Genomic DNA, 18866 nt, shown 5'->3' with positions numbered 1-18866 from the left:
CAAGAAGCACTGCCACAAGAAATGTATACACAATCTGAAAGGGTGTTTAGCTGCAGTGGCAACATTGTCAGCTGCCACACTGCATCCTGCAGTTGGCGTCTTGGTGTTCCTGGCCTTCAATTTTAAGGGTTTTCTACAAATGTTGAGCTAAAAAAAAACATTTTTGTTAAAGGTAAATTATTTCCAAGTTGCTGCTGAGGTTTAAAATGTCCTCTTAAACCAGGGACTTTATTTTATATTGTGTGTTTTTCTTATGAGCTAAAGAATTGAGCATAGCTAAAGGTTTGTTTTAAAGAAGATTGAGGATTATACTTTACTATATTATTGATGAATATCAATAATATTTACTGTATTATTTTCAAGGCTTTTTAATATTTTTTGTGCATCTATCTATCTATGCATGAAACTTAAAAAATTCCAGAAATGTACTCATGTTAAGTATTTGTTTAAATAACAACTTGACACGCATATTTGGGTTTGACTTTTGTCGAAATCCGCTTTCCAGAAAAAGTACTGCGATATATATTTTATATCAGTATTCAGCCAAAATATATCAGGATATGAGTTTTGGTCCATATCGTCCAGCCCTGTGTTATAGTAGTATAAAGTCAGCTTAATGTGTAATGTAAAACACATCTAGAAGTGACACATTCCTCTATAGCTTGTCTAATAAAGCGATACATATTATAATAATGATAAATGGGTTATACTTGTATAGCGCTTTTCTACCTTCAAGGTACTCAAAGCGCTTTGACAGTATTTCCACATTCACCCATTCACACACACATTCACACACTGATGGCGGTAGCTGCCATGCAAGGCGCTAACCAGCAGCCATCAGGAGCAAGGGTGAAGTGTCTTGCCCAAGGACACAACGGACGTGACTAGGATGGTAGAAGGTGGGGATTGAACCCCAGTAACCAGCAACCCCCCGATTGCTGGCACGGCCACTCTACCAACTTCGCCATTACTCTTGGAAACATTTTTAAAAAGGCATTGTCACATTAACGATAAAAACAAGACAACATTCAAACTTCTACAAACCATAAACACACTTCTGATCTGTCTTTAGGTTCATTATGAATATTTTAGACTATTTGTATAATAATCATCCTATCGCCACTTTTATAGTCGCTAAAAAATCTTGTGACAGAGCAAGACCTCTTTTTATATATATATATACATACACTACCGTTCAAACGTTTGGGGTCACCCAAACAATTTTGTGGAATAGCCTTCATTTCTAAGAACAAGAATAGACTGTCGAGTTTCAGATGAAAGTTCTCTTTTTCTGGCCTTTTTGAGCGTTTAATTGACCCCACAAATGTGATGCTCCAGAAACTCAATCTGCTCAAAGGAAGGTCAGTTTTGTAGCTTCTGTAACGAGCTAAACTGTTTTCAGATGTGTGAACATGATTGCACAAGGGTTTTCTAATCATCAATTAGCCTTCTGAGCCAATGAGCAAACACATTGTGCCATTAGAACACTGGAGTGATAGTTGCTGGAAATGGGCCTCTATACACCTATGTAGGTATTGCACCAAAAACCAGACATTTGCAGCTAGAATAGTCATTTACCACATTAGCAATGTATAGAGTGTATTTCTTTAAAGTTAAGACTAGTTTAAAGTTATCTTCATTGAAAAGTACAGTGCTTTTCTTTCAAAAATAAGGACATTTCAATGTGACCCCAAACTTTTGAACGGTAGTATATATATATATATATATATATATATATATATATATATATATATATATATATATATATATATATATATATATATATATATATATATATTTTTTTTTAATTTTTATTTTTATTTTGCTGCATGGCGATTGTGTTTTTATCTCAGTCAAGCACAAGAAAAGGGTGAGACAACTCGCAGGCATACAGAGACAGTAACCTTAGAGATTACAATTTTGATTAATGCAAGTAAAAAACATAACGCGCTAAATTTGACTGTAATTAATTTTTCTTAATTAACATGATAATTTGAAAGCCCTAGTATACACCAGCATGCAAACTGACTTTTGTATAAAAATGAGGGCCACAGTTTGTGAGCAGCAAATTATGGTCTGTGTGGTATTTCACTTGGGTGTGGCTTGGAGCTATAGAAACATTTCTCCGTGAGGGGGGAAAAGGCCAGTCACCTTGCTGCGTGCTTACCAAGATTCTGTGAGTTTCCAGTCTTCTTTCCCCCGCGGAGCTTGAAGAATCCCTTTCCAAAAGATGATCGTGCCTTTTTGGAGCCAAAGCTCTCATCCCCTGCGGTGGCGATCGAGGTGGCAGGGGGATTCACTGGTGGCTTCTCAGCCATTTGAATGATCTCCTCACTTGTGTTCTGGAATAATGCAACACAGTTGGATTGGGACTTAAAAAGAGCTGATTAAAACAAAATACAATTTGAATCAACATGTTCCTTGCCTTGTCATTCTTGCTCCTTTCTACAAGGTTGTGGGAGACAGTCATGGCTGCATCTAGGCTGCTGTAAAAAGCATCAGGATCAGCTTGTGCGGATTTAGCACATGACTTACTGTATTATGTTGGGGACAATATCTTCTAATAAATCACCTTTCCACATGTGCTTCTGCAGACTCTGCGACTTGCTCTGTATCAGCAGGGCTGGGCGAGGGTGTACCATCATCATTCAGTCTATTTATGAGCTCCAGCTACACGCCAAAGACAAAATAACAAAACGCAGTAGAGTCCACTGTCAATGAAGGTTTCCTGCCAAAGCCTCCAGCATAAACTGCACAATAACTGACAGAATAAATGATTTGCTAAATTGGCTGTCAACACGTCAATGCTAATTTTAAATGTGTGAATTGTGTGTGTATGTGAGCCATTTGTGTCTAACCGTTTTAAAGTTTATTGAGAGTTGACGTCCCTTGTGCCCTTCGTTCTACACATTGACATTTTGATACATGATGGATTAATCATTCAATATGTCATGAAATAAATGTTGGCATTTGTGGTGCCCCCTTTGAGTTGTCGTCAAAATGCTTTGGAAGACATAATGACTTATGGCCAATGAGTTGTTAAGATGTTTTGCTTGATGGTGGCCATGTTTTTCAACCAATCCTGCTCTTTGCTGATCTTGTGCTTGATAGTCCCCTAAAGGTGTGTACCAAATTTCTACGAGACCCCAATGCTACTACGAATGTTTTGTAAAGTGCATTGAGCTGTGTGAGAAATTACAAGTCATAAGTTTAGTAACAGCCCGGGTGATGTATTTGTCAGATAATAATAGCACGAGCAACCCACTAGGGTGCACCTCTATTCGGTTGGGTTGGGCCTTTTGGCCAAATGTTCTTTTGTGTGCAGCCGTTCAGGAGTAGCTTACACAGAAAATACATACTGTACACCTTTGGGGTGTCCAAACTTGCTCACATTACTGAATATTAGGGGTGTGGGAAAAAATCGATTCAAATTCGAATCGCGATTCTTACGTTGTGCGATTCAGAATCGATTCTCATTTTTTAAAAAATCGATTTTTATTTTTTAATTTATTAAAAAAAAAAATTTTTTAATTTAAATTACCGGTAATCAATCCAACAAAACAATACACAGCAATATCATAACAATGCAATCCAATTCCAAAACCAAACCCGACCCAGCAACACTCAGAACTGCAATAAACAGAGCAATTGAGAGGAGACACAAACGACACAGAACAAACCAAAAGTAGTGAAACAAAAATGAATATTATCAACAACAGTATCAATATTAGTTACAACTTCAACATAGCAGTGATTAAAAATCCCTCATTGACATTATCATTAGACATTTAAAAAAAAAAAAAGAACAATAGTGTCACAGTGGCTTACACTTGCATTGCATCTCATAAGCTTGACAACACAATGTGTCCAATATTTTCACAAAGATAAAATAAGTGATATTGTTGGTTCATTTAATAGTTTAAACAAATTTACATTATTGCAATCAGTTGATAAAACATTGTCCTTTACAATTATAAAAGCTTTTTTCAAAAATCTACTACTCTGCTTGCATGTCAGCAGACTAGGGTAGATCCTGCTGAAATTCTATGTATTGAATGAATAGAGAATTGTTTTGAATCGAGAAAAAAAAAGTTTTTGAATCGAGAATCGTGTTGAATTGAAAAAAAAAATTGATTTTGAATCGAATCGTGACCCCAAGAATCGATATTGAATCGAATCGTGGGACACCCAAAGATTCACAGCCCTACTGAATATAGTTTAGATTCTACTTTACATTTAGATGTTGACATCGTGCTGTACAAACCTCATCCCGGTTCCTCCTTTGCGATGCAGCATTTTTAAGCTCGTCTTGGTCAACAAACACATGGTCGGCAGGTAAGCATGAAGAGGAACCATCGCCATTACTCTCCACATGCTCATTATCTTTGGGTTTCTCTGTTGCAGATAATTAAAAATAAAACACCATGTCACGTGACAGAATAGTACTTTGTTCGATTATATATAATATCAATTGTAATACTGTCCACAGGTCACATAGTAACAAACAACATAAAATCATGGTTTAAGCAGCTTCCCAACTGAGTAAAAACTAAAGAAAGATCCTTTCAAATGAGATTCTCTCATCTCAAAGAATGTTTTTGGTACACTAGGCTAGCACCCAGATGGGTTCTAGTTTTATGAACACAAGTATTGTCATTATCTCTATTTTTGCTGACCTTACATTGTAAGAATTACTTTCTACTGTAAGATGTCTAACCTTTTTTTCCTTGCACTGACATGACCATGTCCTGAACTTTCTTGTACCTCAACAAAGATTGCTTCAGTTCCTCAATCTTAAGGTCCTGCAAACAAGAGATGAACTAACATGAAGAATGGAGCGCATACGACCTTTCAAGGCAAATAATCAACTGTACCTTCTCTTCATTCGATGCCATTAACGACTCAACCGCCTTCTTCATTCTCTGCACTTCCACATCTAGTGAGCAACAACAATTGTTAGACCCGTGAAAGTCAGCGGTTTCTCGATGAGCAGTCAGTTGGAGCACAAACTGTAATTATTGGATCTGCTAAAAAACATACTTCATTAGTGATTTTGTGTTATCAATAGTGTTGTCAAAATTAACGCGTTAACTCATGTGATTAATCACAAAAAATTATCGCATGAATCATTATATACGCAGATTAATCACAAAATGTATTTAAACCATACTTGCTCCTTTACCCTAACCGCGGATGGTCACCTGAAAAGTGGTGCAGGTTGTTATACGGTCAGTGATCAGGTGAGTAGGAGACTAACTATTGTGCTTTCTGGCAAATTTCCCTTCAAAATACTAACTGGAATTTAGATAAAACTATTACCAAATTTTGAGCAAATAAATGGAAGTGCATTCAAGTAAAACATTAAAAAAACTATTTGTGTGTGCCATTCTGACAATAAAATTGCATTTGTGTCCAAATATTGGCCTCTTATTTTTAAGTTAATTTAAATTATACACCCAAGTAATAACCTGTGATATATCATGTGGTGAGTTGGCTGCGATGGTGGGGGAGGATGCCGGACAGACCTGGCAGGCCCAAACGCATTGTGAGGGTCTGCTGGGAACGTCTGGCAGAGTCTCCTGTCAGAGAGAGTTTCAATTCCCACCTCCGGAAGAACTTTGAACATGTCACGAGGGAGGTGCTGGACATTGAGTCCGAGTGGACCATGTTCCGCACCTCTATTGTCGAGGCGGCTGATTGGAGCTGTGGCCGCAAGGTAGTTGGTGCCTGTCGTGGCGGTAATTCTAGAACCCGTTGGTGGACACCGGCGGTGAGGGATGCCGTCAAGCTGAAGAAGGAGTCCTATCGGGTTATTTTGGCTCATGGGACTCCTGAGGCAGCGGACAGGTACCGACAGGCCAAGCGGTGTGCGGCTTCAGCGGTCGCGGAGGCAAAAACTCGGACATGGGAGGAGTTCGGCGAGGCCATGGAAAACGACTTCCGGACGGCTTCGAAGCGATTTTGGACCACCATCCGCCGCCTCAGGAAGGGGAAGCAGTGCACTGTCAACACCGTGTATGGTGAGGATGGTGTTCTGCTGACCTCGACTGCGGATGTTGTGGATCGGTGGAGGGAATACTTCAAAGACCTCCTCAATCCCACCGACACGTCTTCCTATGAGGAAGCAGTGCCTGGGGAATCAGTGGTGGGCTCTCCTATTTCTGGGGCTGAGGTTGCTGAGGTAGTTAAAAAGCTCCTCGGTGGCAAGGCCCCGGGGGTGGATGAGATCCGCCCGGAGTTCCTTAAGGCTGTGGATGCTGTGGGGCTGTCTTGGTTGACAAGACTCTGCAGCATCGCGTGGACATCGGGGGCGGTACCTCTGGATTGGCAGACCGGGGTGGTGGTTCCTCTCTTTAAGAAGGGGAACCGGAGGATGTGTTCCAACTATCGTGGGATCACACTCCTCAGCCTACCCGGTAAGGTCTATTCGGGTGTACTGGAGAGGAGGCTACGCCGGATAGTCGAATCTCGGATTCAGGAGGAACAGTGTGGTTTTCGTTCTGGTCGTGGAACTGTGGACCAGCTCTATACTCTCGGCAGGGTCCTTGAGGGTGCATGGGAGTTTGCCCAACCAGTCTACATGTGCTTTGTGGACTTGGAGAAGGCATTTGACCGTGTCCCTCGGGAGGTCCTGTGGGGAGTGCTCAGAGAGTATGGGGTATCGGACTGTCTGATTGTGGCTGTCCGCTCCCTGTACGATCAGTGTCAGAACTTGGTCCGCATTTCCGGCAGTAAGTCGGACACGTTTCCAGTGAGGGTTGGACTCCGCCAAGGCTGCCCTTTGTCACCGATTCTGTTCATAACTTTTATGGACAGAATTTCTAGGCGCAGTCAAGGCGTTGAGGGGATCCGGTTTGGTGGCTGCAGGATTAGGTCTCTGCTTTTTGCAGATGATGTGGTCCTGATGGCTTCATCTGGCCAGGATCTTCAGCTCTCACTGGATCGGTTCGCAGCAGAGTGTGAAGCGACTGGGATGAGAATCAGCACCTCCAAGTCCGAGTCCATGGTTCTTGCCCGGAAAAGGGTGGAGTGCCATCTCCGGGTTGGGGAGGAGACCCTGCCCCAAGTGGAGGAGTTCAAGTACCTAGGAGTCTTGTTCACGAGTGAGGGAAAAGTGGATCGTGAGATCGACAGGCGAATCGGTGCGGCGTCTTCAGTAATGCGGACGCTGTATAGGTCCGTTGTGGTGAAGAAGGAGCTGAGCCGGAAGGCAAAGCTCTCAATTTACCGGTCGATCTACGTTCCCATCCTCACCTATGGTCATGAGCTTTGGGTCATGACCGAAAGGACTAGATCACAGGTACAGGCGGCCGAAATGAGTTTCCTCCGCCGGGTGGCGGGGCTCTCCCTTAGAGATAGGGTGAGAAGCTCTGCCATCCGGGGGGAGCTCAAAGTAAAGCCGCTGCTCCTCCACATCGAGAGCAGCCAGATGAGGTGGTTTGGGCATCTGGTCAGGATGCCACCCGAACACCTCCCTCGGGAGGTGTTTAGGGCACGTCCAACCGGTAGGAGGCCACGGGGAAGACCCAGGACACGTTGGGAAGACTATGTCTCCCGGCTGGCCTGGGAACGCCTCGGGATCCCCCGGGAGAAGCTGGACGAAGTGGCTGGGGAGAGGAAAATCTGGGCTTCCCTGCTTAGGCTGCTGCCCCCGCGACCCGACCTCGGATAAGCGGAAGAAGATGGATGGATGGATGGATGGATATCATGATTAATCTAAATTCCAAAAGAAAATAGTTATTAATCAGATTTTTTTTTTTTAAACATTTGACAGCACTAATTATTTTTTAAAGGTTTCCAACAAATACCAAATTGTTTTTTTCCAGCACTGATGCATCTTAATAATGTTAAAAATAGTAACGACCGAGTATGTTAACGGTAATTATATTTATATAGCGCTTTTCTTTAGTGACTCAAAGCGAAACCCCACAGTGAAACCCATTATCTAAGTTACATTAAACCAGTGTGGGTGGCAGGTGGGTAAAGTATCTTGCCCAAGGACACAACGGCAGTGACTAGGATGGCGGAAGCGGGGATCGCACCTGAAACCCTCAAAATGCTGGCACGGCCGCTCTACCAACCGAACCACGCCGCCCGGGTAATAAATGTGATGTATTTTACGACCTACGGATGGAATATAATTACATCCTACATCTTTAGAAGATACCAAAAAATATTTGAATATTTCATTTTAAGTTTAATCATTGCTGAAGTTCAGTACAGACAACCCCAAGAGCACATACAGTGCTACATCAGTATTTGGGTTTTCGGGGAAGTATAATGTCAGAAATGTCTCGGTTATTGTGCAGCCAAACATTGCGCCAAACAAACTCGTTCTTTTGCCACTACATCATTCCATGGATGAGAACCCAAACAAAATATTCCACGGGTTGGTGACTGTCTCTGTAAGGAACGGATAGCGGTTCTTTAAGAGTTGGGACACTATGGACAGATTCCAGCCAGGAACTCCTTTAATCATCTTTATTGTGTGTGTGTGTGTGTAAGTGGTGGGGGTTATTTGTTCATAGAATGAACGAAAAACAAACAACTGATGTCTATTTTCTTCCTTCTGTTAAGCACTGTGTACCCTGCAATTATGAGGCGTTCAAGTACACTGCGTAGTGTTGGGCGAATTGGCTTTCAGAGAGTCTGTGCTTTTTATATTGATTATAGCTGTAAAATAAGTCACCATGGAGTGGACCCAAAGAAAGTTGCAAGTGCCACCGCTTTGATGACTATTACTATATCTAGGATTGCAATGTAAATTTTCCTAGATAACACAGGTTGCAGAGGGAACTGTTTATGGGAGACACAGTATTGAACGTGTAATAAGTCAACCTGCTGCTGAATTATACGATAAAGTTCAAGTGAGAAAGTGCACAGTAGCTTAAACCAGACACTCTTTAAATATGTATTTGTAACAGACTAGAGTGATACAGCATTTTAAATGCACAAAAGAAATTGGAACGCACAAATATGGACACATTACAAACAGTGTCTCACAGGTCACTGCACATAACGACATTGGTTAGCAGGACACACATTTGTCGCTGGTGTGAATAGGGAGTGTTTTAGATAGGTTTGGGGTGGTGGGTTCATGAGGGCTGCAGGAATTGAGGCAGAGGGATGAGTGAACAGCTTGAAAGGTTACAAACACATTTCATTCCTCATTCTTGTCAAAATCACAAAACAAAACACTCCTTGTTGCTGTACCAGCTTACATGTTAAAAACACACGGCTACTGCCTTGAGGATGATGTTGGTTTGGTTCGGTTTAGATCTTTAGAAGCTGCATGAAAATGACACAATTTGTCAGAGTTGTGGTGCTCTTAGGGCAAATATTAGCACTCGGATGGACAAAAACGGACAAGCAGAGTTCACATGGCTCATGCTCGTTCATGCAAGTAGAAGATAAGATGGGTGCAATTATAAATGGAAGCATAGACCCTCTTACGTTTTTCTTTCAGCCTCTTTTTAAGGGTTTCATCTGGATGAGAGAATAAAGAGGGAAAAAAATAGGGGAAAAACAGAATCTGCCGTCAATCGGGACTTTGATTAAAAAGTACCCCACTGTCTTGGTGATTCAACTATATTGCTAACATGCGAGTTCACACGTCATGTATGCTCCTGTTCAATCATGCTGAACCATTTCTCACCTCTCTCTGAAGGATCTGCACTGCTTGAGGCCATGGTTTTGAAGCCCGTTTCCTCTTGAGGTTTGTCCATCTCTCCATCTTTGCCCTCCAGTTGTCTCCTCAGCATGCCAATCTCCTCCTATCAAACAGAGAATAGGTGTTGAGGTCATTCTACACATTTATACCAAGCCCAACGTCTCATTACAAAAAGCACAACACAAAGGTTCACAGATGCAGATGTGATGCGCAGGCAAGCAGGCCACACCTACTGCAAAGGTGTGAGGTGAGTGGTACTGTAAGCACAGAGTAAGCTTCATTAAGGAACAACCAACTCATTCAGGACACATTATAAAAGCAAATATAGGAGGATCAGTGCAGGACTCAGACATAAAAACAAATTCAAGGAAGGTATGTTAAAATTAAGTCTGAATTAAGGATATACATTCTGTAAATGTTGGGTCTAAAGGGTTAAAGCCCAAAGTACGTCTGCAAGGCCACTGAAACTGTTTGACATCCTTAAAAATAAAACAGAGGAGGAGCCGTAGGAAGGGAGAGGCCAGACCTATAATGATACAGCAGACACAACAGTGATCTGAGAAACGCCAACCTTCAGAGCCAGAAGTTTGTGCTCCTTCCTCTGTTTCTCATACTGCATCTGGCCCAGTTTGATTTTCTGGCTAGAAAGCTTGGCCATTAAAGACTAACGGTAGAGAAAGAAAACCAAGACAAGGAGAAAAAATGTGAAAGAAAGAAGAAGTGAAAGAGATACACCATAAAGACAATAGTACTGAAGCACATATTTCTAATCATTACTCAAGGTTGGGGCACTTCAAACTACTTAAATCCTAATTGTATGTTTATTTCTCACTAAGGCATTTTAGGCAATTCTATATTTTTTCACCTTTGTGGGAACAGTTTAGGGAGCAGAGTATGTTCCCATAAAATTGTGCACCAGTGCACAAAGCAAGGTCCATAAAGGCATGTTTGGACAAGTTTGGTTTGAAAGAAGGTCTGACCCTAAACATTAGTGACCACTGAACTTACCGCAAGCTTGAAAGGATACAATTTCTCACATGCGCGCCAACACCTTGTTTTTTTAAAAGCTTCACCAGAAGAGTTGTAACTGTTACTGTTGCAAAGACGGAACAATTTCTTTCAGATGAATTGGTTTTAGTCCAAAACATATTAAAATTAAATTAAACTTTTCATCATATAGATAAATTAAAAAGTGAAAAAAAAAATTGTAATGGGGGTCAATTTAGCCAGGGGCGGCCCTGCATAGCATTGGTGATTTCTCCTGGTATGTCTTTACACAACATCCGCAGTCGAGGTCAGCAGAACAGGATGTTGTGGATCGGTGGAGGGAATACTTCGAAGACCTCCTCAATCCCACCAACACGTCTTCCTATGAGGAAGCAGTGCCTGGGGAATCTGTGGTGGGCTCTCCTATTTCTGGGGCTGAGGTTGCTGAGGTAGTTAAAAAGCTCCTCGGTGGCAGGGCCCCGGGGGTGGATGAGATCCGCCCGGAGTTCCTTAAGGCTCTGGATGCTGTGGGGCTGTCTTGGTTGACAAGACTCTGCAGCATCGCGTGGACATCGGGGGCGGTACCTCTGGATTGGCAGACCGGGGTGGTGGTTCCTCTCTTTAAAAAGGGGAACCGGAGGGTGTGTTCTAACTATCGGGGGATCACACTCCTCAGCCTTCCCGGTAAGGTCTATTCAGGTGTACTGGAGAGGAGGCTACGCCGGATAGTCGAACCTCGGATTCAGGAGGAACAGTGTGGTTTTCGTCCTGGTCGTGGAACTGTGGACCAGCTCTATACTCTCGGCAGGGTCCTTGAGGGTGCATGGGAGTTTGCCCAACCAGTCTACATGTGCTTTGTGGACTTGGAAAAGGCATTCGACCGTGTCCCTCGGGAAGTCCTGTGGGGAGTGCTCAGAGAGTATGGGGTATCGGACTGTCTGATTGTGGCGGTCCGCTCCCTGTATGATCAGTGCCAGAGCTTGGTCCGCATTGCCGGCAGTAAGTCGGACACGTTTCCAGTGAGGGTTGGACTCCGCCAAGGCTGCCCTTTGTCACCGATTCTGTTCATAACTTTTATGGACAGAATTTCTAGGCGCAGTCAAGGCGTTGAGGGGATCCGGTTTGGTGGCTGCGGGATTAGGTCTCTGCTTTTTGCAGATGATGTGGTCCTGATGGCTTCATCTGGCCAGGATCTTCAGCTCTCACTGGATCGGTTCGCAGCTGAGTGTGAAGCGACTGGGATGAGAATCAGCACCTCCAAGTCCGAGTCCATGGTTCTCGCCCGGAAAAGGGTGGAGTGCCATCTCCGGGTTGGGGAGGAGATCTTGCCCCAAGTGGAGGAGTTCAAGTACCTCGGAGTCTTGTTCACGAGTGAGGGAAGAGTGGTTCGTGAGATCGACAGGCGGATCGGTGCGGCATTTTCAGTAATGCGGGCGCTGTATCGGTCCGTTGTGGTGAAGAAGGAGCTGAGCCGCAAGGCAAAGCTCTCAATTTACCGGTCGATCTACGTTCCCATCCTCACCTATGGTCATGAGCTTTGGGTTATGACCGAAAGGACAAGATCACGGGTACAAGCGGCCGAAATGAGTTTCCTCCGCCGGGTGGCGGGTCTCTCCCTTAGAGATAGGGTGAGAAGCTCTGTCATCCGGGAGGAGCTCAAAGTAAAGCCACTGCTCCTCCACATCGAGAGGAGCCAGATGAGGTGGTTCGGGCATCTGGTCAGGATGCCACCCGAACGCCTCCCTAGGGAGGTGTTTAGGGCACGTCCGACCGGTAGGAGGCCACGGGGAAGACCCAGGACACGTTGGGAAGACTATGTCTCCCGGCTGGCCTGGGAACGCCTCGGGATCCCCCGGGAAGAGCTAGACGAAGTGGCTGGGGAGAGGGAAGTCTGGGCTTCCCTGCTTAGGCTGCTGCCCCCGCGACCCGACCTCGGATAAGCGGAAGAAGATGGATGGATGGATGGATGTCTTTACACTTGTAATTGGGTTCTGTAGAACAAGGCAATTTAAAAAAGAGATGGATTGTGCACACTCTTGGTACAGTCGGCTTGGAATTAACTCTGCAAACCAAAGGCTGGACAGTAAAAAAAGAAATCAAATGCATGAAGACAAAACCTTTGTCTCGGTATCTGAGACAATTATCAAGAAAATGTGTTTGAATAGCCGTCCCAACTCAATAAACCTTTAACTTTATACCAAGCATCTCAAAATAAGACATGGACATCGCAGGTTAGTGGCTTTGTAGAAGCTACTTGCTACTTGCTTTGTACAAGAAATGGGCTCAATAAGGTGCTTAATTATAGCCCGATAAAAATACAAGACAATTTGGAGCTTGTAAAATAAACTTTAGTCAGTTCAGAACCTTAAACATAAATAACTAAGAGCCCCCACATGTTGTGGTATCATGATTTTAAGTTGTTCACATACAGTAAAACAGAAGATCCCCGCTTATTCGCAGTTTGGCATTTGCTAAATGAATTTTTTGTTCTATAAATTGTATTTTGAATGGTAACTTAAATAGAGAATGCTATCTACAAGGGAAAAGGCTGCTGCTGTAAATCCAGAAGAAGGTGCTGACTCACAAACATTTTCTAGCAGAAAGATGCTTTAACAAGTTTTGTTGGTAGAATACTGTGTACTGTATGCCTGTAATTGTCTCTTGAAAGGGGCTCTTTGCAACATTTACACAGATGCCTAGATGACGCCAATTTTCCAATGTATTTTACACAGTATTTCCCACTCTCTCACAACTTCTAGTACGTAATGACGTAATTACGGAACACATGCACATGCATTAGCTTTACGTGTGGTTAGCTAAAAATAGCAATTTGGATTGACTAGCGGTAGAAAATGAATGGATGGGTGGATGGATTGCTAGCGTTAGACTGTATCAATTAACATAACAACAACATGACTGCAACTTGTTCGTTGCTTCTCTTGGACTGTTTTTGTATGTACGTGTTGACGAGGCAGGGTGAGTGACCACCGTGAACACCAATCATTTTATTTGGGCTGGTAAAAAAGTTGTATTACATAAACTTTGTAATTGTAAAAAATATAGGCAATTGTCAAACAAATGTGTTCTGTTAAACCACTAATAGTAACATAAGCTGGTGTACTTGTTTAAATGTTTTGCTTTGAAATATGTTACTGTGAGGAAGTTGCAAACAGCACCTTTAAATATCCATCCATCCATCCATTTTTTACTGCTTGTCCCTTTCCGTGTCTCGGGGGGGTCGCTGGAGCCTATCTCAGCTGCATTCGGGCGGAAGGCGGGGTACACCTTGGACAAGTCACCTTTAAATATGTAAAACCGAATTCAAAATATGTTTAAGAACAGTAAGAGTATATAGTCGAATTTAGAGTATCAAAAATAGACATTTTAGGGCTTTTTATGGCTGCATCCATAATTTGCGGTTTTTCGCCATCATATCTAGTATAGAGGTAACATAAAACTATATGCCAATTTTGATTTGATCTGACCAAGCTAAGTCTATGACCATGAACTGATGAAGCCTACTCGGATGAGACAAACCAAACAGTCCAGTTGCGGTCGATTAAAAGCCCTGTGATTACAATAACCTGAATGAATGAGAACGTTCATAGATATATGCTAATCTCTACGGTACATGAAATGAGTGAAACTTTTAAGGTTATTGTATGTTGAAGTGATGTAGTATGGAAGGCTGAAGATGTGTGCTTGCTTTAAATTAGGTTTTATTTGGACCATGACCGTAAAGGGGAAAAAAGAAGAAAGTACAAACCAAGTAAAGCAAACAGTTAGACAAGAATGGTTTGTATTTAAAGCATTGTGTGCGATAACTTACCTTTGTGGTTTTAAGTTTCTTTTCATATTGTTGCTTTTCACTCTCGTGCTCGGTCAATCTGTACCGCAGTTCATTAATTTCTAGAATCAAATCCTGAAAGAAAAGGAAACTCTTGTAAAAGTATTTTTTCCAAAAGGTAATCAGCTCCAACAGCCCCCAATTAGCAAGTTCTATAAAAACAATGCACCCTGTGACATCTGGGATAACCATAGTTGTGTACAGATGGTTGACAAATGGTAGGGGCAGGGACAATGCAAAGTTGTGGGTTCTGTACCGAGGATGTCGTTGTGGCTTGTACAGCCCTTTGAGACACTTGTGATTTAGGGCTATATAAATAAACATTGATTGATTGATTGATTGATGGAACATGTGAGTTCTCTGAAAAGAAAGTAAGGCTCTAACAATTTGTTTCACTAGGGCGGAGACGACAACAGCACTAGTGTGCCGTGTGTCAAAACGTTTTTATGTATTCTTAAACATTCATCTAGGACAAAATTCAAACATTAACATTTCGACAAAGAGCCAGTACACTAAATTCACAATAACAGTAATTTAATTCCGATAAGAGAATGTGATGTACCATAATGTAACTGTATGCATGCAGACACACTCCTGGCCTGTATGAATGTTCAAAATAAATTAATACATAACAGTACTACTTTTATTAACAAGACTGAAATCAAGCCCACCACATTCCTTGATTAGGGAATGTTGGCATTTCCCCAAGGTAAGCATGCAGCTGCTTTGAAAAATCCCCCCCAGTTGACAACATGAATCCTCGTCTATTTGGTGTGTGGTAAGTGTGGTTGTGTGTGTGTGTTTTGGGGGTCGGAATGGAGGAGTTGCAAGAGAAAGACGCAAAGAAAAAAACAGACTTCTCATGTCTACAGCACAAGCCCGCATACCTCACTGTCCCGAGATCTTTCATCAAAGTCCAATTGCTCTTTCTCCAAGGAATTCTGCTTCAACTTTAAGTTGGACAGTTCTGATATGAGCTCTAGCTTCTGATTCTCGAGGGCTGTCCGGCACAGAAGCTCCTACAAGGTATTAGAAAAAACACAATGCCAGAATTTGTAAGAAGCAAATGAAAGCTGATAGGAGAAAGCGCAAAAAAACCCAAAACAATACAAAAATAACAGAGCATAAAGGCAACCTGTTGCAGCATCTCTTCAGTGGCGTTTAGCTTTTCCCTGTGCTCATCCAAACACACGTCAAGGTCCCGAATCTTCTCTCCTTGAGCCTCCACCTGGTCTGTCAGCACACTGACCTGCATGCAAACAAGACATTAGTTCCTAGAATACTTTTAAAAAAGATGTGTGTATGTGTGGCCTTTGTGGGCTTAGATCAGACCTGAAGCACCAGGGACTCTTTATCACCCTCTAGCCGAGTAAGCCTCTCCTGGTAATGGTCACCTCCACCCACATTGATGTGACCATTGGACTGCAAACACAGAACCCAAAAAAGATTAGTCCAATAATTGTTTATAGAACTGGCTGGAAGTGTAATGTATGAGAAATATACAGATGCAGTGATTCCCACAACACTACAATCTATTTGTGGCAGAGGTGACATAATGACAACGCAGTCCCAAAAAGTGAGTGAAAACATGAAAATCAAAACAAATATGTTTAGAACTCCAAATTAACTTTCTGATTGTGTAGCTTTTTCCACCAACATGACCAGGGGTCACCAACGCGGTGCCCGCGGGCACCAGGTCGCCCGTAAGGACCAGATGACCTGTTCTAAAAAAAAAAAAAAAAAAAAAAAAAAAAAATTACATTAAATAAAAATTAAAAAAACAATTTTTTTTTAAAATTTAAATCTACATAGAAAAAACACAAGATACACTTTCAATCAGTGCATCAACCCAAACAACCTCCCCCATGCACACTCATCCACACCCACTCACACAAAAGGGGTTATTTCTTCCTGCTACCAATATTCTGGTTCCCACAACATAGACAACATATCTGCAAGGGACACAGTCCCTGAAGCACACATGATTGTATAGGCTGCTGGTCCACTAACATTTTCATTAATTACTATTTTTTATGTAATTATTTTTATATTGTTTTACTTTCTTTTTTATCCAAGAAAATGTTTTTTATTTATTTATATTTTATTTTATTTTTTAAAAAAAGGGCCTTATCTTCAACAGACCAGACCAGGTTGTCAATGAAATTAGATTTGTTTAAAGGGTTTTTTAAACCAGGCCCAGTCCAGATAATGTCCAAGTCGGACTCAGCAACACACACCTTCATTCATGTACACAGAAAAAAATTAGGGAACACAACAGATTGCATATAATACATTTTCAAAATAAGCATTTATGTACAGTCCATATTATGTCCAGGTCACTCAAATTAGGGAACACAACAACAGATATCATATAATCTATAAACATAATTATACTTTCAAAATAAGCCTTTGAGGACTTCTCATCTTTTTTTTAATGTTTTTTGGCATCATTATCGTTTTCAACCATGTAACTTTCTAAAGTTAGAAAATACTGAATAAATGTTTTAAAGAAAGTAATACTAAGTGAATATCTGTTTTTGGCCTTAAAAATAAACATTTTACCGAGTACTATAATTAAATTGACTAAATCATGATTGTCAATGAACTCTCCTAAAATAACAGAAACCACATTAAGCTTCATAAACAAACCAATCCTTAAACACATTTTTTCAACTTCCACCCAAAACAAAGACACAATATGACATTACCAAAACAAATGCAGGGTGGATTCAGGCTCCTGACAAGAAAATCGGCAATCATCTGACTCTCTCATATTCCATAATTTTAACATTTTCCCTGTGGGTAAGAAGTTATAAATAATTTTAATTTGAAAATAACGATTTTGCACATCGATAGTGGTTTTATAGATTAGTTTGAATATGGCATCCCATGGCAACGGGCAGTCAAAAAAGTCCTCCCATTTTCCATTTGTGTTGTATGAGGCAGCCTTCAAAGATTTCTTTATTAAATAAAAATTATATATTTTTCTATTTATTTTAGTTCCTTTTTGCCAACTAGAATTTCTTATTAGAGGTTTACAAACTAATAATTTAGTAGTTCCATAATTAATTATTTGTTTCCATCTTTTCCCAATTACTCCAGTTAGTTGATAAAATGAAAAGCTTGAGCAAGCATCACCATACATAGCTCTAAATTCATCATACTTCATAATTTTACCATTCTCATTGATAATATCATTGACAAAAATGATTCCTCTTTCAAACATATTTTTCCAAAAGAAAGGCTTTCCATCTATTACAATATTAGAGTTCATCCATATTAACTGCTGCAAAATAGCGTCTCTTTTTTCTGGCACATAAAATTGAAAACACCACTATGAGTGGATTGTTTCCTTAATGAACCCCGCCATGTTTCCCAGCAGACTCTCTGGGAGGGGATCACTTGTAAAAAAGGATACAATTTCTTTTGATACAGTACATGTTTTTTGTCCAACAGGACATTTGTGTACCACTCAATGTTTAAATACATCTTTGGAACAATTGATGCTTTTAAAGACAGACACATAGCTTCAAGGTTGAGAAGTTTCAGGCCCCCATATTCATAGTCTTTGTACAAAACCTTTCTTTTAATCTTTTCTGGTTTGCCGTTCCAGACAAAATCGAAGACCCTCCGCTCATAAATCTTAAAAAAGTTTTGTGATGGAGCTGGTAATGACAAAAACAAATAAATAAACTGAGGAATAATTAACGAGTTGGCAATAGACATTTTACCATACAAGGTTAGGGATTTCCCTTTCCATAATTGCATAATTTTGTCCAGCTTTCTTAGTCGATTATCATAATTTACTGAGCCTAGATCTTCCAGATTTTCTGGGACAACAACACCAAGTATGTTAACTGGTCCATCTGTCCACAAAACAGGCACTTTGCATTCCATTCGAAAGGACGTTCCCTTTAGATTTCCGATCCTTAATATTTTACATTTATCATAATTAAGCTTAAGGCCAGATTGCTGTGAAAATATGTCCAAAAGATTAAGAAGGTTCCGCAAACAATGAGGAAAAATCTTATCTTTGTGAATCAGCCTTTTCTGACATGAACTTCATCAAGAACAAACACAGAACACGCCTCACTGATCTGCAAGACTCACTCAGAGTTGCAGTGTCAAGTTACACACCAGAGTACAACACACTAGTTAACAGCATGCAATGCCAGGCTTCCCACTAACTGACAAAGAAACAGATAACAGATTTGGTGTCCAGTTCAAAGTGTGACATGATTTCAAAATTTGAGAGTTTACTTTTGTATTTTACATGAGTTATTATTTGTACAAACATGGTGCAAAGTAATTCATGATTTGTTAAAAAATGTTAGTGGCTAGCTAGTTAAAATGGGATATTGT

At 41.2% G+C, this 18866-nt stretch overlaps 1 protein-coding gene across 7 annotated transcripts in view; it reads right to left on the bottom strand.

Annotated features, from left to right (window-relative positions):
* ppfibp1b (PPFIA binding protein 1b) overlaps positions 1-18866 on the bottom strand; it is a 53262-nt gene that overhangs the window by 16015 nt on the left and 18381 nt on the right. For 2 of the 7 annotated variants that reach the window (XM_062035693.1, XM_062035695.1), the window contains exons 4-16: positions 15837-15926; positions 15640-15753; positions 15392-15523; positions 14487-14579; positions 10242-10334; positions 9656-9773; positions 9454-9486; positions 4875-4936; positions 4718-4802; positions 4265-4395; positions 2573-2670; positions 2426-2486; positions 2168-2342 (exon numbers count right to left, since the gene is read on the bottom strand). In XM_062035693.1, the coding sequence (XP_061891677.1) occupies positions 2168-2342; positions 2426-2486; positions 2573-2670; positions 4265-4395; positions 4718-4802; positions 4875-4936; positions 9454-9486; positions 9656-9773; positions 10242-10334; positions 14487-14579; positions 15392-15523; positions 15640-15753; positions 15837-15926 (1285 nt within the window). The remainder of the gene's footprint in view (positions 1-2167; positions 2343-2425; positions 2487-2572; positions 2671-4264; positions 4396-4717; positions 4803-4874; positions 4937-9453; positions 9487-9655; positions 9774-10241; positions 10335-14486; positions 14580-15391; positions 15524-15639; positions 15754-15836; positions 15927-18866) is intronic. The other 5 variants (XM_062035698.1, XM_062035700.1, XM_062035694.1 and 2 more) reach the window with 4 other exon arrangements.

This window comes from Entelurus aequoreus, linkage group LG24 (genome assembly GCF_033978785.1).
Source record: "Entelurus aequoreus isolate RoL-2023_Sb linkage group LG24, RoL_Eaeq_v1.1, whole genome shotgun sequence".
In the NCBI taxonomy this organism is placed as follows: domain Eukaryota; kingdom Metazoa; phylum Chordata; class Actinopteri; order Syngnathiformes; family Syngnathidae; genus Entelurus; species Entelurus aequoreus.
Note: the sequence above shows the minus strand (reverse complement) of the source record. Positions and strands in the feature narration are given on the sequence as shown.